Source organism: Schistocerca nitens, chromosome 5, assembly GCF_023898315.1.
Source record: "Schistocerca nitens isolate TAMUIC-IGC-003100 chromosome 5, iqSchNite1.1, whole genome shotgun sequence".
Taxonomy (NCBI): domain Eukaryota; kingdom Metazoa; phylum Arthropoda; class Insecta; order Orthoptera; family Acrididae; genus Schistocerca; species Schistocerca nitens.
Window position 1 is genome coordinate 393,169,529 of NC_064618.1, and position 27,431 is coordinate 393,196,959.

Genomic DNA, 27,431 nt, shown 5'->3' on the forward strand with positions numbered 1-27,431 from the left:
CGTCCCTCGCTGACACTCACCAAATTCGACAGGTGTTGGTAAGGGGCTCTCTCAAAAGGGAACAAATTCGACAGATTAGCTGGACAATGCCTGAAGACTCCGCAAGATGCTTGTGGCATTTAAAATTCTGTCGTCGTGTGCGTTATTAAGCTGACTTCTATTATCGACAACTGGAGAATCAGGTGCCCCGTCGTCACCCTGTTTTAGAGGGCTTAGTGGTACAGTGTCGGGCCTGTTCCACGTAGATGCTACAAGATCAGTTCGCGTAAAAATGCTAAATCCTTATTTTATGTCATTTTTCTGAAATATCAGCAACAACATGTTTCTGGAAGTGCTCAGAAGACAGCGGCTAAAAACTAAACAACTATTAACTTAATTCATCGCGAGTGCCGGCGAACTCAGCTATTTTATTGGTATTAAAGTTTATATTTCCAACTATCTTTAGAACTCTGTGTTTTAGATTTTTATACTTTTACACAAATCCCAATGTCTCGGCTGGTACTAGCAGTTTCACGTCATCCATTGTTCGGATTGAGGTAGTGGTTGTTGTATTTTATCAGTATAAATAACTTACAACACTCGTTACATAACATTCGGACAGACGGTTTAAGTCTGCCATGGTATTCGTGGAAAGTATTTCTGAGAGAAACCACAACCAATAACAGTCAAATTTCGTGAGGTTTTTATTAAAAAAAAAATGGTTCAAATGGCTCTGAGCACTATGGGACTTAACATCTATGGTCATCAGTCCCCTAGAACTTAGAACTACTTAAACCTAACTAACCTAAGGACAGCACACAACACCCAGTCATCACGAGGCAGAGAAAATCCCTGACCCCGCCGGGAATCGAACCCGGGAACCCGGGCGTGGGAAGCGAGAACGCTACCGCACGACCACGAGCTGCGGACGAGGTTTTTATTTCAAATCATTATCGATCTCCCGGCGAGGTAGTGTTCACACGAAGACTGGTGCCACCGATTTATACTGACGCGCTGGAACATAACGAGTGAAGGGCGAGTCAAATTATGAGCCTGCACATGAACAGCATTTCAAATCTTTAGTCTAAGAACAAAAAAGCATACCAATACACTCGTAGACTCCTTGCTGCGAAATTTTCCCGCTTCGCACGAAGCCGCTATCTTTTGAAAAGTGATTGTATACAGTCGTCTATGAGGCACGTCGGCGCTTATAAACGATCACGTCTTCAAACGATATCCAAATTCAATCTATTTGTAACGTGTAGAATAATAACCACTGCCAGTCACAGTAAAAAGTGATTTTTCGGCTCATCTTCAGGGTGTTTACCTTCAGTTACATGCATCAATGCTCAGTGTTGGCGAGAAATACAGCTGAAGTATCTATGTCGTTCTCACATTACATTCATCACATGCGCTTGCAACATTTAAAGTGTTTGCATAGGAAAACATACGTAGCTCTATTTTTCTATGTAAACACGTCAGATGTTCCAAGTGTATGTGCTTCTGAAGTTATTGACGTCTACTGCATCACACAGGCGTAACGTGAAAGTACCATAATGTATAATATACAGTTAATGTGTAAAAAATCGAGATATTTTTTATAAAAGATGCGATGAATGTAATGTGGAAACGACATGGATACTCCAGCTGTATTCATCTCAAACATTGAGCACTGGAACATATAACTGAACGTAAAACCATCTGAAGATAGGCACAAGGCCAAAAACGGCCGTGCGTTAAATATAATCACTTTTTTGTGACTGTTAGCTATTATTATTCCACACGCTATAACGGAACGGTCACGGAGTTCAATTGCATCCATTACTTATCTGTAAGTTTCTTTGTCCATTGGGAAGTCTTTAAATCATGTGTAATCCTCCAGAAGAGTCTAATGGTTCTAAAGAAAAGACGGAAAGTAAGAACAGTTAGTGAGTCAGGAAGCTTATTCATAAATAGTAAACATTATCGAACCTCTTTTTATATAAGATGTAGTTAACGTATGTTATTGACGCGGTGGTCCTCATGGAAGAAGTTGCTTCGAATTATGTTGATGGAAGAAATTTCTATTGGCAGAATTTATTCAGTAAGGAGTAGAGAAGAGGTGTTCCGCAGTTGAAAGATCACCGGGATAGGTGGCAATGGTCTCGATTAAATCCCTACACTCTGTGCACTGTCTCGTTGAGTGAGGTCCGTATTGATCCGTCTGTCAGAGGGTGCGTCAAGCAGCGAGGCTATCATGGCTTTATTTGCGAGGAATAGGCTGTGTGTTAACGCTGAGTTTCATTCTCTTCCTTTGCCTCATTCCGATACCCACAAGTACTGAAATAGAAACTACAACAAACTGTACATTCGTTAATCTCTCTCCAGAGGTCACAGCTGTATATCAATGTAAACGAGACGCCACGTTCGGGTTAGAACTTAAGCCTTACTGCACCGCACAAAGAGCTATTGGCATCTTTAGCTTGGCACAAAATACGATAGTTCTGTAAGATGACGCATGCAACGTGATCACTATCTTCGAAACTTGCTGAGGCACACAATTTACCACATTATAATATTATTTTTACCGAAATTGTCCATAATATTTCCCCTATCATTCAAGGGACAAAACCGGGAATTTCGGCAAGATTCCAAGCACAAGGGAAGTATGCTGCTCCAGGTTAACAACTCTTGATCTGCCGAAATATGGAATTGACGATGACTTCTATTAACGGCACCACAGAGGTCGTAGGAAGAAGACTTAACAGCAATATATCACGTGTCAATGTACGCAATGACTTTTGCAAAAACAGTCGAGAAACGTCCTAAATTGGAGGTCGAAATACTTGCATGCAGAGTTTCTGCTCCATTTCTAGATGAACTGTACTGTGCGAACACGTTCAGCCTCACAATTAGCCAGTACCAAAGTTATTTTTTACGAAGTGTGTCACTATGGACGTTGAAATGTGTTCTAAAATTGTACCCACCTTTCCTCGGGCTACCAAGCGCCGTCAAGACAGAGCGTGTAGTTCCACTTCGAAACACTTAATTATTTCGGAAGATAAGCAGTCAAGAGTTTAATCGAAGAGAAAAATACTTATCCTTTTGTGTTCTAACATTGCTGGAAATCTTTTTCCTGTAGCTTAGCAGTTAATGAATTATTACTTTACGATTGTTCCCTTTACTCGTACCACCGTAGAGGCTTACTACAAAGCTAATAATAATACTGAGATGTGCTTCGGAAAGCCCAGGTACAAATGTGTGACCGGAATCGGCGTGGTGTTTGCAAAAAGTCTGCCACTCACGAACTATTGCTAATAACAGTAGACGTGTGACGCGTGGGATTGACGAACATTGAAAATGAGAGAAGGCTACAGCGGACTGAAGGGAAGGAAAGAAATCCTCAGTAACCACAGACACTACCGTCTTTTCACGGCTTCTACGGGTCTCTTTCTTTACACGATCACACACGGCTGGTTGCCTCCGGTAAAGAAATGAAGAAAATCATTTCCGCATTTCTCGCGAGGACAAACAATAGTGTCCACTACAAGAAGCTCGACAACGACGCTGCATCGTGCAGAATCACCACAGGGCAGCATTCTTTGCAACAACGTAATTTAAAGCAGGATACCTGTTTTCGATCTTTTACACTGATCTACAGCTACGAGGACAACGTATTACCTACATGACATCCCATAGTGCTCAGAGCCATTTGAACCTACATGACAGACCGAACCGAACGGACTCGTACGATGTAATACATAACAGCTAGAGCTTCCACTCTCTACGCAGCTCAAGGTGTGACTATATTTGCCGCAGAGGGAAAATGAAAGTGAAAAAAAAGAGAAGGAACTAGGCTAATGTTTCCTGCCCGGTTCAATGTTACCACGTTCACCGACAATTGCCTTAGCAGTGGAAGGCCACAGTATCGTATGCGGAATAAGTTCCTCTAGTACTTTGCGTAGATTGTTCTACGTCTTAGTAGGCGCCTCAATATCGAATCCACAGTTACTAATCACCGGAAGAGAGCATATAACTGAGCTTCATGTTAGCTAGCTTTCAGCCAATGGAATCCTAAGTTAGAATACACAGAACCAAGGTTACAGGGACAAGGAAAGATAATTAAGAACAGTAAGATTAGCCTTTAACGTGTCCTCAACGTCAAGGTCGTTAGAGACGAAGTGCTATCTCAGAAGAAAAGTGGCGGAAGGACGCGATCGAGGGCTGTTTAAAAAATCATCCCCGCATTCACCTGAAATTATTTAAGAAAATTTCGGAAAATCTGAATGGCTGGATAGCTTTGAAACCCCCTCCCCTCAAATAAGAGTTCATTGCCTTAACGACTGCACGACATCGCTCAGTGGGAGATTGTAATCGAACAGTATATTCGGTAGCACAGAAAGTTTACTTGTAAGACAATAGTTCACTTTTGGTAGCCAGCAAATGTGCGGTTCAAGAACAGATATTCGAAGGTGAAATAGATGCTGCAGATCTTCGATTAACCTTAGAGATATATTCGTCTGATTAGCCGATATACGGATCATACACTAGAGGGAGATAATTTCGTCGGAGGTTAGCTGCGTATCAAAACATGATTCACTTACCTCACAACGACACGAAGACTGACTAATCCTGGATTCGCATCATCAGTTCTACAGAAAATGATTATGGGCCTGCTTTTCTACTGAGATTATAGTCAAACGTACTGTTTCTTTGCTCGATGGATAACCTTAAATTCCATAATAATGCAGTAGAGACACGGCGCTATAATTTTTGTTCGATTCCCGATGGTGGAGGAATGATTTATGACAGCGAAAGAGACTTATTGAATGAATCACTGGTTAAGAAGCTACGTCAGTTTAGCAAAATTTTTGAACAAGGTGCCAAGACAGCAAACTGTATCTGCATTCTAGTAATAGTTATAGTAGTGGAAGTAGAAGTAGCAGTAGCAGCTGAAGAAGAAGGAGGAGAACAACAACATCAACAAAAAGGAGAAAACCGAGAAGAGGATAGTACATTAAAAGGAGAAAAGAAAAAAAGAAACAGTTTGACGTCAAAGTCGCGCAGATCAACATTAGGAAACATTCAGCAACTTTCATTGCGACAGACGTAATCGCACGATGGTCTAACAGCTTCGCTGGCACCACGCCACAAATTCAGTGATTCAGAATTCGATTCATGGTTAGCACAAACACATTTTCTGACAAAAACCAAATATTGGCAACTCCGTATGTGCGTGAATAATGCCAAGTTGCGAGGCGATTAAAATTACATCTTAAACTAGAGCACCCTATGAACTGCTGAATCAGCTCGGATAAATGCAAGAAAATGCCACTTCCAACAGAAAAAATAATAGTGAAGTACTGCGATATTTAAACCTGCTTCCATTTTGATGACTACTTTTATTTTGTACCGTACAGTTGAACGGATCAGATGATTTAAAATGGAATAAGAACGGGAAGCAAATGAGTGCGCATTGAGAATTACTAGAAGAGAGAAGGAAACAAATGGATCTGGAAAGAAACTGGAGTGGGAGACGTAATCATGGCTGAAGTGCCATAAGCCATGGTAAAGTCTAAAAGAGACCTTTACTTAACAGTAGACTCGTATTGGCTGAAGATGATGTTCGTCATGATGATGAACAACGTTATATTTACTTTACAATGTTAGTGAAGCTTATTACAAGAATAACTGAGAATGCCCTACACACTTCAAGAAAGTACTCCGAGATTAAAAGCTCATGTCTAGCATAACCGTGTTGTGTTACTGGCAGCCGTTTATCTGCGCATATGTACCACGCGATTCTCTTCCACCAATAGACGCTCTCTCTGCTGCAACGTAAAATATCTGTTCCCTATCTTTCCAGATGCTTTTCGCGCTCAAGTGAATAACTACCTGCCCTACGATACAGCCATCCAGATCAGGCTAGAGATTAGAAAGACATAGACAACACGTGGATACTGTGTCATTTTCTTGGTTAGCGGGAGATTTGGAATTACCTTCTTCCGATATTTTCTAAGTGCCATACGTTTAATAGTGTCTGGTTTTGCGCTGCAATGATGCTTTGCAGTATGTTAGATCGTGATCATGTTCCTATGAAGTAGTAGTGAATGACAACATAAGAAGGGGTAATGAGCTGTGTTACGGCATAGTCTCCTCGGAAAGTGCGAAAAGGGCCAGACAGTTTAATGGATCAATCCGACAGATGGATCCTCCAAGCACATGAATGCATGATTCATACGACGTTACAAACGGCACTGGAAGGCAGAGTGATATTAAATATTGTAATCTGCCAATTCTTTTCCGCCTGTCAGCCATATTTTTCAGGTGCCAGTAACTTACACCTCAGGCTGTCCAAACGGCTACCCCCTCCCCCCCCCCCCCCCTTGCCAAGCAGGGTGAACAGAACAAATCTGGAACAGTACAGAAGTACAGCTGCCACGTTGAATAGCAATAAAATTTCGCAGTGCAAAACGGCCAAATTAGTACAGTAATCTGCCGTACATTATCGCCGATTAGATAGCAATCGCGCCCCCTTCCCACTTAATTTCATACATCTACGATCGACAACAACCGCACCGACTGAAGTACTCAAATGAAACTTGTCGCAAAACAGCAATGTGGCTTACAGTTTTTGTTGCTAGTTCCAGTTTTCTGTGAAATATCGCAGAATACAGTGTAGCAAATATATAAATGAACGCGAAGATTGATGTGATCATTACAGTGCTTACAATATGCATGTTTTCATACCACTTGTAGGTATTTTTTTAGCATTATCCAACTTATGAACTCATTTACTTCGCGAGATCAGGGGTATAATGTGAAATTCCAACAAAACTGCACTGTGCTTTTTTTATAGTTTAAGCTTTGTCAGGACTAATAGTCACAGAAGCGATTGCGGGTAAAAGTAAACGATGGATGGAGAATAGCGGCATGAGTTGGGGACGTGTAACTCGTGTTGCAGTGCTACTCACTGTTCGTGCCAGCCTCTTGGGGCGGCGGCTGCGACCGCGGTTCCAGCTGGACGCCCTCACCACCCGTGGCATGCCCATGGCGCCTCGCCTCCCTTTCACATCAAACACTGCCGTAGGCGCCGCTCGAGTACATCTCTGAGGCCGCTTATCTCGCGATGGCGGCCGCGCTGATAACCAGTGGACAAGGTACACAGCGTGTATGCGCGAGCGTATATATATATATATATATATATATATATATATATATATATATATATATGTGTGTGTGTGTGTGTGGGTGTGTGACAGAGAGAGATACGGGAAGAAATCAAAGACTATGCAGAAGAACATGCGAATGCAGGGAAACCACAATGAAAGCAGAGAAACAGAAGCGAATGCGGCGAAACAGAAGCGGATGCGGGGAAAGAGAAGCGAACGCAGGGAAAGAGAAGCGAACGCAGGGAAAGAGAAGCGAACGCAGGGATAGAGAAGCGAACGCAGGGAAACAAGCGAACGCAAGGAAACAAGCGAACGCAAGAAAAAGAAGGGTATGCAGAGAAGCAAAAAAGGGTGCAGAGAAACGAATGTAGGAAGAAAGTGGGAGGTGGGGCAGAACAGAACAGAAAAAATGGTTCAAATGGCTCTGATCACTATGGGACTTAACTTCTGAGGTCATCAGTCCCCTAGAACTTAGAACTACTTAAACCTAACTGACCTAAGGACATCACACACATCCATGCCCGAGGCAGGATTCGAACCTGCGACTGTAGCGGTCGCGCGGTTCCAGACTGAAGCGCCTAGAACCGCTCGGCTACCATGGCTGGCAAAACAGAACAGAAACAGGTAGATTTAGTAGACGATACAGGGAAGCAAGAGAGGACACAGGGAAACAACAGAGGACACAGGGAAGCAAGAGAGGACACAGGGAAGCAAGAGAGGACACAGGGAAGAAAAAGAGAATACAGGGAAGCAAAAGAGAATGCAGGGAAGCAAAAGAGAATGCAGGGAAGCAAAAGAGGGCCAGGGAAGCGGAAGACGACGCAGAGAATCCAATGTAGAGAGATAATGACGGATATGACAGCAAAAGAGGAGAGAACAGGATGCAGAGAGCTATGAGAGAATGCAGAAAAGCACAAGAAGGAACGGAGAAGCAGAAGAGAACGCAGAGAAACCTTTGTGCATGGAGGAAAAGAGAGGACAAAATAGACATGTGGCGAGAAAAACAGAGCACTTGCAGTAGAAACCACGGAAGCAGAAGGGAGGAATAGGGATTGTTGAAGAGAGAGAGAGAGAGAGAGAGAGAGAGAGAGAGATTAAAGAAAATGCAATGGAAAGAAGAGAGAATGGAAGAAGAAAATTGTGCAATAACAGATAAGAGGCAGCTGGATAAAGATAGGGTAGTGTGGCAGAAATGGCTGTGGATTCATCTCCAGCAGCGACATTTCACAGCACATGGCCCGAATGTTCGTACCTCCACAAAAGAGACAAGCTATTAAGGTCAAATGGGTGTCACAATGCTGGATGTATATAAAGTAAATTTGCTGAAATTGCTGTGCCCCTATCATCTCACAACCGTCACAGAAACATCATGCTGCTCTCTTCGCACCCACATTAATTTGTGTAATCCATGTTCAACCACCTCACCACTAACTTTTCGTCTCAAATGACCCCGACGTTGACGGGACGTTACACCCTAATCTTCCTTCCTTTCACCAGTTACGTATGACTGAGCGAGCGAGTTTCACATACTATTAGTTTGGGGCAAGTGTCATGAATGTGCCTGTTACAGTGCCTAAGCCAATTCATTTGTATATCTGGGAACTGCTGTTCGATTTTGTATTGAGCCTGTAAGGTATCCACTGATGGGTACGGAAGAAGTTAATCAACTCTCATTCTTGCACTGCATTTACTCTCAGACATGAACCTGAAGAAGCAGCGAATGAGAGAAACCCGCTCACATCTGTCAATCGAAAAATATTGCAACTGCATTACATGTACGACCCTCTAAATCGACAGAGTAAAAATTCTCTGGAAATTACCAATGTATGTGGGATGGATGGGAACTGACTAGGATAAATCAAATAATTATGTGTAAGTATTTTTCCTTTCATTTGATTTGTTAAATACGATCCGCCTCTGTACCATGGCTACTAATTTGGCAGTCGGTGTCACTCTATTCCGAGGTATCCGGCTCAAATCCTGGTGGTAAAAGACAATTTTATAGTCAGTATTTGGCCGACATAACGAGGGAGGTGGTGGCGTATAGTTTCTCACGACCAGATGTGGGTTAAATTTCATCCTCCTCAGCATATCTCTTGGAGCCACGGCGTGTGATGCGTCATCGCTTCGTCGAGTAGTAACATTAATTTCGGTAAGGCCCTTCGTGCTTTTCGACAGGACCACGCTATACGGCAGCGCAGGATTTGACTCTCTCCCGTGTTGTCTGCGTCTCATAGTGGTCAACAACACAAACATGACAGTAAACGCTAAACCTACACTGAAAAGACATAATTAAGAGACGACTCACACACTTCGCAAAGGAAAGGTGCCACTGCGCACGAGGACAGTCGTTCTCTTTAGGTGGCTGAACAACCGTTCCAGTGTCGCCCAACCAACAATGCCATACAACCTTATTAGTTAATCATTTTTTAAGGTTAGAGCCACACAAAGTGTACAGTACAACCTGTTAATTATTTCCATAACTGCACTAACCTATCATTAGTTCAATCGCGCATTGGTGGGTAATGATTCCACTACTGGCAGGTTGTTGTTACTGAGGTGTCTTCGTGTGTGTGTTGATACTGAAATATGTTTTAATTTCAGGCCAATTTTTCCAAGAGATTGTTGCGGACACATGGAGGTGACAGAAGTCATGGAATACGCCTTAATATCGTTTCAGCCCTCCTTTGCCCAGGGTAGTGTAGCAAGTGCGGAGCCGGTCTCTGTGGCCGGGCGATTCTAGGCGCTTCAGTCCGGAACCGCGCTGCTGCTACGGTCGCAGGTTCGAATCCTGCCTCGGGCATGGATGTGTGTGATGTCCTTAGGTTATTTAGGTTTAAGTAGTTCTAAGTATAGGGGACTGATGACCTCCGATGTGAAGTCCCATAGTGCTTAGAGCCATTTGAACCATTTTCGAGTGTAGCAAGTCGACTTTGCATGGACTCAACAAGTCTTTGGAAATCCCCTTCAGAAATACTGAACCTCTATAGTCAGCCATAATTGAGAAAGTGTTGCCGGTGTAGGATTTTGTGCACGAATTGAGTTTTCGATTATGACACATAAGTGTTTGATGGGATCATGCCGGCGACCTGGTTGGCCAAATCATTCGTTCGAACTGTCCAGCATGTTCTATCAACCAATCGCGAATAACTGTGGCCCTGTGACATGGCGCGTAATCATCCACAAGAATTCCATCGTTGTTTGGGAACTTGACGTCCACGAGTGGCTGCAAATGGTTTCCAAGCAGATGAACATCTACAGGACCCCGTACATTCCACGTAAACACAGCCAACACCATTACTGAGTCGCCGTTAGCTCGCACAGTTTCTTGTTGACAACTTAGTTCCATAGCCTCGTGGGGTCTGCGCCACACTCGAACCCTTCCGTCAGCTCTTACCAACTCATATTGTGACTCATCTGATCAGGGCAGGCCTAGTCGTCTAGGGTGCAACCGATATGGGCACGAGCTCAGGATCTGCTCTGCTGGCGATGTCGTGCTGTTAGCAAAGGCATTCCCGTTGGTCTTATGCTGTCATAGCGCATTAACGCCAAATTTCACCGCACTGTCCTAAAGGCTACGTGCTTCGTACGTCCCACACTGATTTCGGCGGTTATTTCAAGCAGTGTCCCTTGCGTGTTAGCACTGACTACTCTACGCTGCTCTTGGCCGTTAAGTGAAGGCCATCGGCCGCTGCGCTGTCGGTGTGAGAGGTAATGCCTCAAATTTTGTATCCTCGGCACACGCTTTACACTGTGGACGTCGTTCCCTAACAATGTTCCATGCGTCTATATAGCTTCAACGGCTATTCTGCGTTCAGAGTCTGTTAATTCTTGTCATGCGGCGGTAATCAAGTCGGACACCGTTTCACATGAATCACCTGAGAAAGAATGACAGCTGCGCCAAAGCATTTCCCTTTTATATCTTGTGTAGGCGATATTGCCGCCGTGAGTATACGTGCATGACTTTTGTCACCTCAGTGGGGGATATAGATTGTTTTCTGCATCAATTTAAGTGCTTGAGATGGAGTCATTTCATTCTGAAATCGATAGCATGTAAATTTGTCAAAAATAGATATAACCGAGTCGAGAAACAAATGGGAAAAGGAGAATAAAAAGTTACTTAAATCTTTCTCCGTGAATTCTTAATCAGCTGCAATCTCAAGCGTCTTTCAACACCGTGGAAACCACAAAATGTCATTTCAGCCTTTTGACAGTACGGCGTGCTAGACCATGCAATTAGTTCCATTTTAGCCGGATTTAAGCCTACGGCGGAGGTTGTGAAATTCAGGCTCAGCGGGGAGGCTGGTTTCTCACGGGAGTGTGAAGGGTGCGCTTAGAAAGCGTCGCCGCCATTAAATATCGTGAATCTGGCGCGCGCACAATACTGACGGCTTTCTCCCGACGCATACATCGCGCGCTGCCTGCTGGACAACGCTCAGGGAGAAATGTTTGACCAGTCTGCGACTGTGCAGTAAAGGAAACATTAGCCGTGGTGGAATTACAATAACGCCGTGACCATGACAGGTACAACATAGGCGTAGCAAAAATATGTCCAATAGGGGGCGAAATTCTCAAACTGCCATTTTTCCATAACTGATACAATAAATTTGAAGAAGTACCGCAAAAAGAAAATTTGACTTGAGGTACACGAAATGTATTTATTCTAAACGTGAGATAATTATCCATTATATTCGTGAAGACAGTTTACACTGGCACCAAAGACGTATCGAATTATTTCATTAGTACATGCCAACTTCAACTTCATCTTTTTAGTTCATTAATACAAATACAGCTACAAAAGTAAAAAAGTTAATGATCTGAAATAACATAACGAACGAGTGAGGAAATAAATTAGAAAATATTCGTATATGTATTTTTTAACACACCAATAAGCTTGCGTTGCACTAAAAATATGTATCTGTTATATAAAGAAAGGACAGGAGAAGTGCTAATAAATATTAACTAAATTGAAGGGGTAAGGAACTTTAAGAGGCGCTTGTACAACTATGATCACATCTAAGTCTCTCTGTACGCAAAACCCTCACATCTGGTTATGTTAATAGACGTATCGTGTTACTTCAGTGTCTAGTTAGAGCACAACAAAAAGGGTTTCGAAAGCTAAATTTTTAGGGTTGTTTGCGTGAAGGGTAAACCGAGCTAACATTTAACTACATGAATGTGTGAATTAACATTGTCCAATTGTCTAGTTTAGGTTGAAATGTGGCATGTTGATGTCATGAGAATAATTATAATTCTTGTTATGGCACGTTTTAAATTTCGGTTAGCACTTTGTGTCCGCCATTTTGATGGTGTCATGGGTCAAAGCAGACGGGTAGTATCGGCAAGGTCAATATTTCCTGTAACAGCAGTTAATCGCGAAATAGACATAGACCTATTACAGTTTACGAATACAGAGTTAAAACCACCAACTAACACAAGACTTCTCAAAGAAATGTGGTTTACGGTAGTACCTTCTTGGGGATGTTTAATGTTAGATTAAAAACCTATCTGAACTGCAAAAGTCGATGACAACGACAAATGCTACGCAAATCAAGAAATACAAAAACAGTAACCTCGAAAGAGTCAATGACAAAGATATATAACAAACTAAACAAAATAATAAATAAGTTGTTACATATCACAGGCAAAGGTACTATAGCGACAAGTCCTTAGTTTGAATATCTTGTGGCCGTGCTGTTCTAGGCGCTACAGTCTGGAGCCGAACGATCGCTACGGTCGCAGGTTCGAATCCTGCCTCGGGCATGGGTGTGTGTGATGTCCTTAGGTTAGTTAGGTTTACGTAGTCTAGGGGACTGATGACCTCAGACGTTAAGTCCCATAGTGCTTGGAGCAATTTGAACCATTTTCAAAATTATACAGGCCGGTCAGAAACGGTCTGAAGGACTTGTAAGTATGTTAAAGCGTAAGTTGGACTGAGAAAGAATTGTTAAGAAAAGTATTCGATACTTTGCGCAGTTTCCGAGTTAATTATCATTGATGTTAGCCAATCAGGTCATTGCGCGCGCAAATTCAAGCGGCCCGCCAGAGACGGTGTCGTCAAACGACATCTTCGTTTGGATTCCAAGAATTGAACAAGAGACGGTAGTAAGCATCGAACCCGAGCCAAAGGCTGAGCAGTCTCGTGCGATATCATCTACGCTATGAAAAGGGTTCTAAGCACTATGGGACTTAACATCGGAGGTCATCAGTTCCCTAGACTTCTTAAATCTACCTAACCTAAGGAAATCCATGCCAGAAGTAGGATTCGAACCTGCGACCGTAGCAGCAGCGCGGTTCCGGACTGAAGCGCCTAGAAACGCTCGTCCACAACGGCTGGCTCTGGTTTTGTTAACATGCGGTGTAGTTAGGTATGCATCTAGTGAGTCTAGCGTTTCCCATTCGAGAGATACATGCAAATAAACTGAATCGACTTCCGTAGAACGTCTACAGTCATTAAGTACAGCCGGTTTTTCTAGGGCCAAGGTTTTTTCGTTCTTTCTTCTCTACCACTTTTCTTGTCGCTAATAACAGGCATTCTGGATCAATAACTGCGACTGTGTGTCTTGGTCTCACTTGAGATCGTTTTCATATTGTGGGTGTTTTTCTTTTGTTGCAACACCAGTTTCATTCTCCAGTTCGACGGTCTGAAACTTTATCTATCGGGTGTCCGGGACGTAAGGACAAATTTGAATTTTGCAGCATTTTGTCCCATATGATGGTTGGCACCCGTGGTTTTTTCATGTTTGTTATTGCGATCCTTCCCATTAGTAGCCTTATAGGTCTTGTGTGATGAGCATGATGTTTATTTTCGTCATTGAGCAGATGACAACTGAGAAACGTTTCCAAGCGATAAGAAGTTATTACAAAAAGAGTGAAAGTCCCACGGCAACCATTCGTGAATTGCGTGTGACATTCGGACGTAATGCAGTGCCAACCGAATCATCAGTTCGAAAGGTGATCAGGAAGTCTGAGACCACGGGTTCAGTTTCAAACGTAAGAAAACAGGACGACCGTGCTCTATTCGAACACAAGAAAACATTGTTGTCGTGCGTGACAATATGATCGTAAGCCTCATGAAATCGGTTCCCTGACGAGCTCAACAATTTATCACCAATTTCACTGCGTGACATCCTTTCATAAGATTTGAAAATGCATGCATACAAGATTCAACTTATACAAGAGTGAAGCCTGCAGATCGTGGAAAGAGACTTCGATTTGCTCAATGGGTCTTGACTCGACAAGCAGAGAACGAGAACTTCACAAAAAGAATAATTTTCTCAGATGAGGCGCACTCCCATCTCAGTGGGTACGTGAGCAAGAAGAAATGCAGAATTTGGGGTAACGAAAATCCGCGAAAGACTGTGGAACATGAGATGCATTCACAACGCATGACTGTGTGGTGTGGGTTCTAGGCAGGAGGAGTGATCGGCCAGCACTTTTTTGAAAATGATGAGGGGCGACCGTTACCGAATCATTCTTCCTGATTGGTTTTTCCTTCTTGTTGATGAAAATGACATTTTTAGTTTCAACAGATGGCGCGACGTGTCACACATCCCTTGAAACGATTTCTTTGCTGAGCGAAAAGTTTGCTCAAAAAATTCTCTCTTCGCGTGGCAACCAGGAATGGCCTGCCAATCATGCAATCTTACGCCTTGGGACTTTTTTGTGGGGATTTGTGAAATCTAAGGTGTACGTGATCAAATCGTAAACAACACACCAACTGAATGATGAAATTAAAAGGGTTATTAACGGCATCCACCAGATGTTTGTGAACGCGTCATCGAGAACTTCAATGAACGCATTGTTGTTGCCGTGCGGTATTGGATGGTCATATGGAGGATATAATTTTACACACATAAATTGGAAAAGTTACTTAAATGTTTGTTAAATAAATATTACATTTTCAATAAATTTTGTATGTCCTATGGCACTTTAAAATTCCTCCCTACATACCGAACACCCCGTAGTTCAATCGGTTCTGTGGTATACCGAGCGAGATGCTTGAGCTGACCGACTTCGTTTATTCTATCGTTCTTTGCAGGGATTAATTTCGGCCTTTCCTCTAAATCGAGTGACGCACTCTGCCTTCCAAACGATATCTGTTGCCCAATTTTGACACCATTTCTGATTGTGTGAAGGATCTCCGGTGACAGACATCAGCACGAACGAATGCTAAGCAGCGGGTAGCAATGTTCTCGCGTCCTGATAACTACTCTAATTTGGTTCATAACGACTTCTTCTGCAAGTAGGTTTCCCATTCTTTGACGACTTTATTCTAGGCGATGTTCAAAAGTAATGGCGATTAGATCGTGCGCCTACCTTACACCTGTCCTCACTTAAAACAAAAACCAAATCTCATCCAAGAGTGTAACTTCGCTGGTAGATTTCGTTATTGTTTCTGAAACAGCAGTGTCGTGCTGCCTGTGTCCAATTCTACGGGAAAATCACAATGTGTTAGTTTGTCGATATAGTGACACTTTCCTAAAGTCTACAAACCCTGCTGCGAATTTCTTGCTTCTGGCAGTTTTTCCCATCAAAAATGTTTTCAAATTCCATTTCTGCTCTACAAATGACCGTCTGTCGTTGACGATTAAATATTCAGTATGCCACCTGCGACTCTCTGTTGGTTAGTATAAGAAGATTGGGTTAAGGTAACATTAAAGAAGGCCTACACTACAATTATAACATACATAGATACAGCACACTTACAACGCTCTTATTCAACCATCCCAGGCAATCATCATAATTATGTATGCCCTGTTCTGTGATTTTCTCATATCGAATATCTGTCACAGTATGGTTAATTTTAATTTAGGTCGATATTGTGAAACTACCACTTGGTGTCGTAGTAGGACGAGACTTGTGATGAATAATTAAATTCTGTGCAACTGGTTCTTCGTTTTTAAGGGCCTCTGTTGTGCTCAGTGGTATCTTGGATAGAATATACAACCCGCTACAGTCGAACCGTAAAAACTGGTGCAAGCTGACCTCGGTAAAGATCAGTTTTTGTTTCGGAGAAAGGAACACACGAGGCAACACCGTCGTATTTGGTAGACAGGCTAAAGAAAGCAAACCGTAAGTTTATAACGTTTGTTCATTCAGAGAAAGTTTTCGTCAATAAAGACTGGAACAAAGTCTTCGAAAATTTTGAAGTAGCAGGTATAAAACACAAAGAGCGAAAAGTTGTATGCAACTTGCTCACAAACGAGACTGCAGTTTTTAGAACTGAAGGACATAAAAGGAAATCAACAGCTGAAAAGGTAGTTGTACGTGATTGTAGCCTGTCCCCGGTGTTATTTGCTCTGCACATTGTCCAAGCTGTGAAGGAAACCAAGGAGAAATTTGGGAACTAAAATTAAAGCTCAGGAAGAAGTAATAAAAACTTTGAGGTTTGCTGGTAATATTCTGGTTCGATCAGAGATGGCAAAGTACTTTGAAGAGCTGTTGGAGGAAATGGACAGTGTATCGGAAATAGGTTATAAGATGCCATCAACAAAAATAAAACAATAGTGACAGACTATAGCAGAAATTAAATTAGGTCATGCTGTGGGGATTAGATTAATAAATGAAATACGAAGAGTAGTAGATGAGTTTTGCTGTTTGGACAGAAAAATAAATAACGGTGGCCGAACCACAGAAGGATGAAACGCGCACTACCAAGAACAAGGAAAGCATTTCTTAAAAAGGGAAATTAAGATCGAAAAGACAGTTAAATTTTAAGAAGTCTTTTCTGAAGGTAAACGTAACCTTGTACGAGGATGAAACGTCGATGATAAACAGTTCAGGCAAGAAGAGAACAAAAGCTTTTGACACGTGGTGCTAAAAAAAGAATGCTGAAGATCGGATAACTAATGAGGTGGTACTGAATTTAATGGAAGACAAAAGAAAATTTATGGTAAAACGTGATTAAAAGGAGGATTGGTTGATGAGGCACATCCTGAGACATCAAGGAATCATGAATTTTGTAATGGAGGGATCTTCATTTTAGGGTGGGGGCGGTGGTGGGAGGGAGGAGTGTGAAGGAGGAGAATGTGAAGAAGATTGTAGAGGGAGACAAAGACACTAAAGTACAATAAGAAGGTTCAAGTGAATGCAGGTTACAGTAGTTATGCAAAAATTCTGATCTATCCAAAGAGGACAACGTAAATGCAGTAAAATGTGCTTGTGGAGTTAGTAAATAATTTTGTTTCTCTGGAGGACAGTAACAGAAGAACGCGTACGTTACGCCAGTCGAGATTATGCTACTCCTTTTATTTACGGTAAATCGCTGACGTTATGGCCAAGTGTTATTCGTTCTGTTGGCGTTCAAAACCCTCAAGCGCTGCTCACACACGACCGCAGATCTCTGGAAGAACTGCGACTGCTATGGCGGAGCTTTACCGCCTTCATGGCCGCTAGCACTCGCCGGGCACTGCGGCCGCCATTAGTGGAGCCCCGCTGCGCGGTCCGCAGAGCAGCCAGTGCGCGTGCGCCGCCGCACAGGCCACGCCCCTCCCTGCGCCTGCAGCGCCGCGGGTGGCCGCCGGCCTCAACAGCCGCTATCGCCAGCCCTTTTGACCGGCATCAGCCGTTCGGCGGAGCTTTTATATTACGCGCCCCTGTTATTAAATACAGTATTGAGCAATCTCTCGGCGCAACCAGTGATCGCTTACAGAACGGCTGCCTCGAGTTCCTGCCGTGACAATTAATCAGTCGCTACTGGGACAAGTTTGAAATGACGCCCGAATGCGATCTCGAATTCTCGATCGTAAAGCGCGGACTGCTACGTGATGCAGCACAATTGATTGTTCGCTTGCAGCTAGCAGCATTTGATATAGTTTGGCTACCTCTAAAGCCGCGGCTGCAGCTGAGGTGATGGTGTGAGCGTTTTTATAGTTTAACGGATGTTAACTGAAGAAGGGGTGAACGGAATCGCTCCACGATGAAGATGAATGAATCATGGAAAAGGCGAAACATTTTCCGCCTAGCAGACGGAAGTTAGTTTTATTTCTCCTATGGCAGAGATTTAATTGCGGATATTCTACACCATATTTCTGTTTAGACTGACAGATTACCACCTAGCTTCATAGTAACAAGAGCATGCGCAGAAGATTCTTATTTGCCACTCGCATAGGCTCAAACACATGCAAGTGTAACAACAGTCTCGCTTATTTCTCTGTCTGAACGTTTGCTGAGCCATTTACAGAGAAGGGTATGTTGTTAAGGGCTTGACGTAACTCTGATATCATTGTCAACAAAGACGGATGCCCAGTAACTGAAAGCATATCAGCGGCGTACTTATTAAAGAATTCATCTTGCATTAGGATGAAGTAACTCGGGAAATTCGCGAAAAACTTAGAACGGCCGCAGGTACTGGATTTTACTGGATTAAAAAAAATCATTAAAACCTGCTACACTAAAAAGGAAAAAACTGGAACAGAAAAAGCTTGGGAAAATTGGAACAGAAAAACGTGAAATATCCCTAGATTGTCGAAGATATCTTTCTTATACACTAAGCCTGCTGCAACTAACTGTATGATGCTGAGTCAGATAATCTATCATATGGTACAACATGATCTGAGGTGTTTCTTGCATGAATGAAATATCTGTATTTATGCAACATCTTATAACGTTCTTGCCACACTTTTTGCTATATCTATCAGCACGTGTTCGTCATATGGAACAAATGTACTGATACGTGAAGTTACTAAGCTGTATATCTGGATGAATAAATAAATTCCCCTTATTTTTACATCTATATCCGAAAAATTAATGTAAAGTGCGTGGGCAGAGTACTATTAATTGTACCGCGTACTGAGGTTTTCTCCCGTTTCATCCAAGGATGCAAAGCGCAAAGAATGCGAAATTTACCTCAACCTTCACTGTCTCTCCTTGGGCTGTAGCTTGGGGAATTAAGCAGGTTAACAGATTAAACCCTGAAAACTTTGTCTTAAGATTTTATACATAAATTTTCAAGGAATAACAAGTGTTTTTCGGGCCTCTGGCAGTCCAGTAATTTTTTACATTTGTGTTAGACTTTACAACAAGTTAGACTCGTCCACCCGTCTTTAAATATGCTCCAATCGTATATGGATTCCAACTAGTTGACCAATATCATTCATGGATAGAACGCAGTTTCCCAGTATCCTACCACGAATGGAATGCCGATTTCCTTCACTTCCAACATGCTTATGGGATTTTTCACTGCATATTAGCCTTCTGCGCTCTGGTGTCTGTATCACGTGACTCTCACCAGCTCAGTGATTTATCGCGACGTTTTGAAATTGTGCACTACTCTACGTAAGAGACTATATAAAGCTTCCTCCCTTAGAATTATTTCAAATACGTCCTCTACCATCAACATCGCACCCCAAAGCAAAATAAAAAATGAGGCTATTTCTACATACTTTACTTTGATAAATCACTGAGGAATATGTTATTTCGCATGCTCGCCTCTGCAGCCAAATAACTTCTCAGTTAACGATTATTCAATTGTCTATAGCCATAAGCTATACCCCCATCTGGCTTGGAGTGATCCTGTAAGAATGGCATAACGCACAAAAGAGCACACATACTGGGATTATCTTGGGGATGGCTCCTTGACGCCACACAGATTTGATTAGTATAACATTTACCCATTATTAATTCGTTTAATTTCTTATGAGAAGCTACGGAGCCGATTAGAGTAATAATGAACACTATTTTCCAAACTATGCACAGCTTCTGCAAAACTAAAGAATACAGGAAGGATGAGTAAAAATCCAATGACATCTGTTCACCATTCACTGTACGGTATGTGCCATGTAGTTACGATCGTCATAATAATGATATAAGAACAACGGAAATGCCGGTCTATTCCTGGGTTTAGCTTTCCCGTCCGATGGCTTGTTAGCTGAAGGATTTGGCTTTCGAATTGTTTTTGTTGTTGTTGTTGTTGTTGTTGTCGTTGTCGAATTCATTCTGAAAACTGGTTTTACGCAGCTTTCCACGCTACTCTATTCTGTGCAAGCCTCTTTATCTCTGCATAGCTACTGCAACCTACATCACAGCACTAAAACAAAACACACATAGAACGAAGAGAGTAAGTGCTACTCTCAAATAAAGAGGCTCACACGGAGAGGGGCTCATGGCGGGCCGGATCAAACCAGTGACAGGACTGGTGTCCAAAAAAAAGTGAAAGCTCCACCAGAATTTACTTACCTACTAGAAGAACATTAATGAGTTGCCTTGCGACACTACATAGAGGGTAAAATTTGGCAGCATGGAGCTTCAGTAGTTTGAGTTTGGATGTCAGTAAAATATGAATATTCATTGCTCAGTGGTAAAGCTCAACGTAATTAATTCCATTTGTAACATTATATTCGTGGCAAGCTTGGTTTTAAACTGTCAGTGTTATAAGAGTAAAGAGAAAATTAGCGTGGAACAAGAAATCAGGGTTGCTGTATCCCAGTTTGTTTCAGAGATTTGAGAGTTGTGTGCTGAACAAAAAACTGATTCAGCTCTTAAATTCGTTCAATTGATTGATTTTATTTACAACTGTGTTTCTTTTAGTAATATATTTTCAAGCTAACCTGATCACATTAACCGCACATTTCAATTACTCTTTTTTCCCCTCATCTGTTTTCTAACTGCTTTGATTAGGCACATTACGAATACCAATCCTGTATTAACCTCTTCATCTTAGAGAAGCACTTGCAACCTGCGTCCTCAGTCATTTGTTGGATGTATTCAAATCTCTGTCTTCCCCTACAATTTTTGCCCTCTACAGCTCCCTCTAGTACCATGGAAGTTATACCTTAACACATGTCCTAACATCCTGCGCCTTCTTCTTGTCAGTGTTTTCCATATATTTCTCTCCTCGCCGATTCTGCGGAGTACCACTTCACTCTTTATCTAGTCGGTCCATCCAACTTTCAACATCCTTCTGAAGCACCAAATTCCAAACACTTCGATTCTCTTCTTCTTCGGCTTCCCCAGAGTCCATGATTCAATTCCAGACAATATTGGATTCCAAGAGTACACTCAGAAATTTCTTCCTCGAATTAAGGCCTACTTTTGACACCAGTAATCTTCGTATGGCCTGACATGCCCTCTACCCTGTGCTGGTCTACTTTTTATGTCCTCCTTGATGCTTCCGTCTAGCGTTATTTTCCTTCCAAGGTAGCAGAATTTCTTCACCTCGTGTAATTCGCCGATGGTAAGTTTATCGCTAACCTCATTTTTGTTACTCTTCATACTTTCGTCTTCCTTCAAATAGTTCAAATGGCTCTGAGCAGTATGGGACTTAACATCTTAGGTCATAAGTCCCCTAGAACTTAGAACTACTTAAACCTAACTAACCTAAGGACATCACACACACCCATGCCCGAGGCAGGATTCGAACCTGCGGCCGTAGTGGTCGCGCGGTTCCAGACTGAAGCGCCTAGAACCGCTCGGCCACACCGGCCGGCCCGTCTTTTTCGGTTAACTCTCAATCCATGATGTGTGCTCATTAGACCATTCCATTCAGCAGGTCCTTTAATTCTTTCTTACCTTTCATCCTGAATTTAGTTCCTTTAGAAAGACCAATGTTTTTACTTCGGGGGCCTCTGAAAAATTTACATATATTAATGTGCTGGGAACTAAAACAGTATGAGGATCCCTGGTATCCTACCTCATCTAGATCGATCTTCGCGTCGCTCGAGAAACGCACATAATCTCTACCCACGAAACAATTCTTCACAAATACACAAAATTTTTCTTCATGGCTAGTTTGCAGATGACATGCTGTCAAAAAACGAGAAAAATTGCACAAAAACCGATGTATAATAGTGCATTTCATTTAGCGATGTAATCTTGCAGTTCTTATACTACAATAGATAAATTATTATAAATTTGATACTGTACTTTACACACAAAAAAGATTTGACCCACAAAAGATGGCACATGGGTGTCGAAATATGTCTGGGTAAACATCAAAATGAAAAATAAATTAATTGTGTTTGCATAAGGCTGATTTTCAAAACAATCCAATTTTTAAATCGCAAGCACGGAAAAATATCAAGAGGAGCTTCAAACTTGAGTAAAGTTAGCATCTTTACTACTTCATTATCCAACCTACTAGCACTTTTTCCAATGTTTTCGGCAGGTCGCGTGTGGGGAAATAGGGATGTTTAGTACTATGTAGTACTATCAGGTTGTTTCCTATAAACATCACATGAGATAACGCGAGTGGTTGGTAAAGCACTGACGGGCAATTGAGCGCTGAAAGCTTCAGATAAGAGCAGAGAAAATGCAATGTATTGTACGAGCGCGTGCTGTAAACCAATGGCTCTGTATTTTCATGTGAAAACTCTTAAAGCCTTTTTAAAAAAACAAACGTTATTAACATTGTACTTCTTTGTTCTCCATGTCTACATATTTACAGCCCTAAGCTGTTAGAGGGATCCGAATTCTAACGCGAAAATTGACTGTGTCTAACGTAACTACGTCGGTGCGTGAACAACACCGTGCTGTGATCAAGTTTCGAATTCGAAGAGTTCCTCCATCCATGGAGCAGCCTCTTCTTGAGCGTGATACAGCCAGACCACAGAAGAGCGCCGCGACATCTGCAGCAACCTGACGTCTTGGGTTCACTGTCATCAGTCATCCTCGATTCAGTCCCGACTCGGCTCCATCCGGGTTTAATCTATTTCCAAAACTTAAAGAACACCTTCGGTGGCTTCACTTTAATAATGGTGAGCAAGCACAGGTGACTCGGGACGCCGTCGACAAAGTCATACATTCTACAATGACTGTATCAACAAACAGGTCTCTCGTTGGGAGAAATGTGTTCGTCACCAGGGTGACTACGTTGTAACATAAATATGTACACACGAAGAATGAGGATGTAGAATGTTGACGCCCTTTGTTGTATTTAAAAAGCTTTAATAAGAGTCTTCACATGCAAATTCGGAGGCAGTACTTTTGAGCACGTCCTCGTAGAAATTGTACACGTCTCAGAAGAAAGCGCAGCAATGCTTGTCAGACCTGCTGCAGCGACCGCCACGGCATTATGCCCCCAGCCAACGACTGCGTTCCTCAACTCACCTGCAACACACAAATACAATTTACTGAAGACGGTTATGTACAAAAGTAATAAAAACTTCTACAACTACACTATCTGATACAAAGAATCCCGACAGACCACCGTATGTCACGAGAAGCGGTCCTGCCAGTACAAAAGGAGACGGGGACTGTCTTGATCTCTTTGGAGGAGCAGTAACACCAGAGTGGGTTGGTCAGGAGAACTCGGCGTCGTCGAACGTGGACTACTCACTGGATGTCACCTCAGCAACAAATCCATCAGGGACATTTCACCTCTTCAAAAACTGTGCAGGCTGACTGTTGGTGATGTAATTGTAAGGTAGAAATGCGAAGCAACAAACCACAGCTGAACCAAAACCAGGCAGACGTCGCGAACTGACAGACAAGGACCGTCGAGCATTTCGGAGGGTGGTTGTAAAGAAGTCGCATGAAATCAGCGGAAGGAATCACCCGACAGTTCCGAAGTGCTATCAACAGTCCAGCTATCACAATTACTGTGTTTAAGGAATTACAAAAGAGTGATGAATCATTCTGTACCCTGCGGCAAACCTACGAAAGGGTGAGGGTTTGCCAAATGCCCAGAGACACCTACCTGCTACCGTGTGCAGTGACAACAATGAAATACGGAATAGCTGACGTTACGGCATAGGGATGCTTTTCGAGCTTACGGTGTGGTCCTCTTACTGCATGTAAGAAAACGCTAAATGCGGGAAGATATGAACCCATTTTACAGCACTGCGTACTGTGTACATCAGAGGAACAATTCGGAGACAATGGCTGTTTGTATCAGCATGATAATGCATCCAGTCATAAGACTGCATCTGTGAGACAATGGTTTCTGGACAATAACATTCTTGAAATGGAATGGTCTGCCCAGAGTCCCAACCTAAACCCAGCGGAACACCTTTGGCGTTATAACTTCGACCTCGCTCCAGACCCCAGTGTCAAACATCACTACTTTCACTAGTTTCGGCTCTTTGGGAAGAATCGTTGTCATTCCTCCGTAGACATTCAGACAGCTCATTGAAAGTGTTCACAGCAGAGTTCAAGCCGAAGGGTGGACATGCCCCATATTAAATGCCCATTAACAGGTGTTCCGATACTTTTGATCAGATATAACGCCACTTCAATATAATGCCACTTCAATATAATTACTGCAATGTTGAGCACCTTTCGCTGTAGCGGCATTTTCTAATAGAGTAAGTTTTGAAAATCAATTTACGAAACACAGAATTCCAGCTGAAGGTATGCGCCTTCGATTAACAATTATTTATGTCATACCGTATATTCACACTTAATTGTAAGAAACCTGTGATCATTAAATAATGAGCTTAAATTTGTGATTTATGTAGGAGTCCAGTAGAGATGTGGCTATTTCTGATGCTTTTTTGAGTATTAGTTAAATTTATGATGCTGTCTGCTTGGAAAGGAATTTTGTATATTTCGACATGGATCACGACTAACGGAAGGAGTAACAAAACAGTATCTACAGGAAAGTAATTCTGCTAATTCACGTCCCTTGAAAGGCATTGTAGCAGCCACGGATGACTGTATATAAGTAATTAAAACCGAAATTTGAACCCAGCGCTCTGACTTTCACGGCCAGAGATCGGTTCGGGAAGTGTGGCCCAAGGGCGTAATTGGTAGCGCACTACCCGCCAAAGGCAAAGACACGGCATCGTATCTCCGTTCGGTAAAACAGTTTTGACTTGTCATATACAATCGTTGCAGCCAATATCCTGATTAAAGAAAAGTAATTAATTCTTACTCACTAACACTGGCAAATGACATCTACGGTACCGCGAAAAGCAGTAGACACTAAATCTTAAATAAATATGACGTAATTCGCGTTAAAAATCCTACAGCATCAGCACGGTTCAAACACCGTGGCGTGAATCTTCACAAGACAGAAGATGGAACGACAATGTAAAATCTTATTTGGGGAGTAGATTGCGCAGAGATGTTATTTATCGGCGGAATAGTATTTACAAGAGAATCAAGTGACCTATTCTGGAGTATGTATCCTCTATTTTTTGATATTCGTCTTGTTGTAATGGCAACTATCGCAGAAGTAGTTCAAGGAAGACTGCAGAATTTTATGACAAGAGAGTTACTATCCAAACACGTTCGAAACTTGCAGAACGTCAGACGGAAGTTCTACAGCGTGCTTATGACTACAAACACTTCAAAGTTATCTCAAGTTCTGTAGCTTTTCTAGTCACTATGGACAAAATGTGGATCGTTTTCTGCTTGTACAGGAGCACCTTGCTCCAAACGGATCACGAACTATCTTTTTGCGATGCTTCTTGTTATCAGCTAATATCTACAATGAACGAATGTACAATGTTTTAAGTTTTACATAACAGTAATACAAGCACTTTCAGTATATATCTTATCGTATATCTAAGAATGAAATTCCAGACACACATCGGCGGCGTAGAAATTACTACGCACAGAACATGGCCCTCCCCCTTCCCTTATCCTTTCCCAGACATAACTACAGCACATATGACGTTTACGGATGCATGAATGATGTCGGCTGTGTATGGTCCGGTATTAGTGTGCACTACCATGACATCGTTGTTGAGGGCGCACAACACGCCTACGCTGCAACAAGAAAATGTCCGCAGCTGTTGTACTTTGCTTTCTATTTAAAACCACGAGCGGAAACCAGTTCAACTGGTGTAGACATTTTCTTTAAAACCATCACCACAGCTGCTGCAAAATCGTCACCAAGATATTCCACATGCTGGACAAGAAATTAAACGAAATGACACCATAGGGAAAATCTGTAGCGAAACGTATTTTATTAATAGCAGGAAGGAAATCAAAATGTTGAAAAATGAAAAAATATATAAAAGAATTGTGTACGCACACAGAAGTTGAGAAAAGACCTGCCACCTTCCGCATCGTCACTCAGAATAGGTGGCAAGCCTCCAGGCCCACGCAAGCCCTGAGTAGCTGTCTCGTCGACTTACAGAGTGACTTACGAGTACCAATAAGTGCATATCATCTCCAAGCACACTGATAGGCAGTGTTCACTATCGTTGCCCGACAGACAAGTTAAGCAGAAATGGTCTTTTGCATGTACAGGCCCATAGTCATACTACACTTCCTGAAGAACTCATTTTTCTGCCTAAGCCGCTGTTTTACATTGATGTAAGCACGTCATTTCATAACTAGCAATTTCCCTGCGGCTCCACCAGCGAATGTGTTCGACACGTATATTGAACACAGCTTTCCTGCCTCCTCTCTGTGTCTACTCTTCCTCCCTCTGTCTGTTCAGCTCATCTTCTCAACTCTTATCACCTCTATCTGTCTATCTCCTCCTCCTACCTCTCTATTTGTGCATTTCCTCCGCCTCCTCTGACTATAACCTCTTCACCCACTCTTTTTCCTTCCCTCCCACCCTCTATTTCTTTTCTGTCTGCCCACTACCCCTCTACACTTTCCACCTGCTTCATGCATCTTCCCCTCCTCCCCTTTCTCTGTCCATGTCCTCCTCCCCCTCGCTCTGTTGCCTAGCCCCATGAATGTAGCCCCAGCAGTACAGTTCAATTAAGCAGTCTGATACTACTCCCACAACACACCTGTCATGCGTGGCAGCCTACATGTCACAGCTGGAAAAACACTGTTACCCCTGGCATGTATGCTGGCCTGCAATGCAGATTTACTTAGTAGGCTGATACTGTTGTCACAAAACATACCTGTCATGCAGTGCAGCTTATAGGCCAGGGACTGGAAAAACATCTTTGCCTATATATCCACTCCCACTGAAGCTAGGAGTTTAGAAACACCCCAATATTGATAATCATGAGGCCTGCTGCTTGTGTGCCAAATTTGCTTGAAATCAAATGAGGGTTTTGCGACGAGATGTGAGACATGCACACATAAGTACACTCTCCTCTTATACATATAGGACATTATCACGGTAAGAACATTGTTATGTATGTAGCATGATATATTCCATACAACCTTGCAGAGAAGAACCATGTGATGGCATTCCTAAGAACAGTTTTGTGCAACCATAGTGAATACGGGCACAACTATCTCAGATGTGTAGGCCACAATTAATGTGGCAACACCACAACTGTTATGCGAATTTTGTCAATTTAATACAAAGGGTACTAGGAAAGTTTTCTAATACAACGCAACAATAAGTCACCGGACGCTGATTTTTGTGGGTTCTGAGAATATATCATACTTGCATTGTCGCCGCTGTGTGAAGTCTGTGGGCGCAGTCGTTCACTAGCAGGG

At 42.5% G+C, this 27,431-nt stretch overlaps 1 protein-coding gene across 4 annotated transcripts in view; it reads right to left on the reverse strand.

Moving 5' to 3' along the window:
• The window catches only part of LOC126260109 (segmentation protein cap'n'collar), a 426,742-nt gene that overhangs the window by 297,229 nt on the left and 102,082 nt on the right, over nucleotides 1-27,431 (reverse strand). Inside the window, exon 1 of one of the 4 annotated variants that reach the window (XM_049957343.1) lies at nucleotides 23,118-23,178. The exons of 2 other annotated variants lie outside the window; for them this stretch is intronic. In XM_049957343.1, coding sequence (XP_049813300.1) covers nucleotides 23,118-23,141 — 24 coding nt within the window. In that variant the 5' untranslated portion in view covers nucleotides 23,142-23,178. Of the gene's footprint in view, nucleotides 1-6,932; nucleotides 7,026-23,117; nucleotides 23,179-27,431 lie in introns of those variants that run through there. One more of the 4 variants, XM_049957342.1, reaches the window with a different exon arrangement.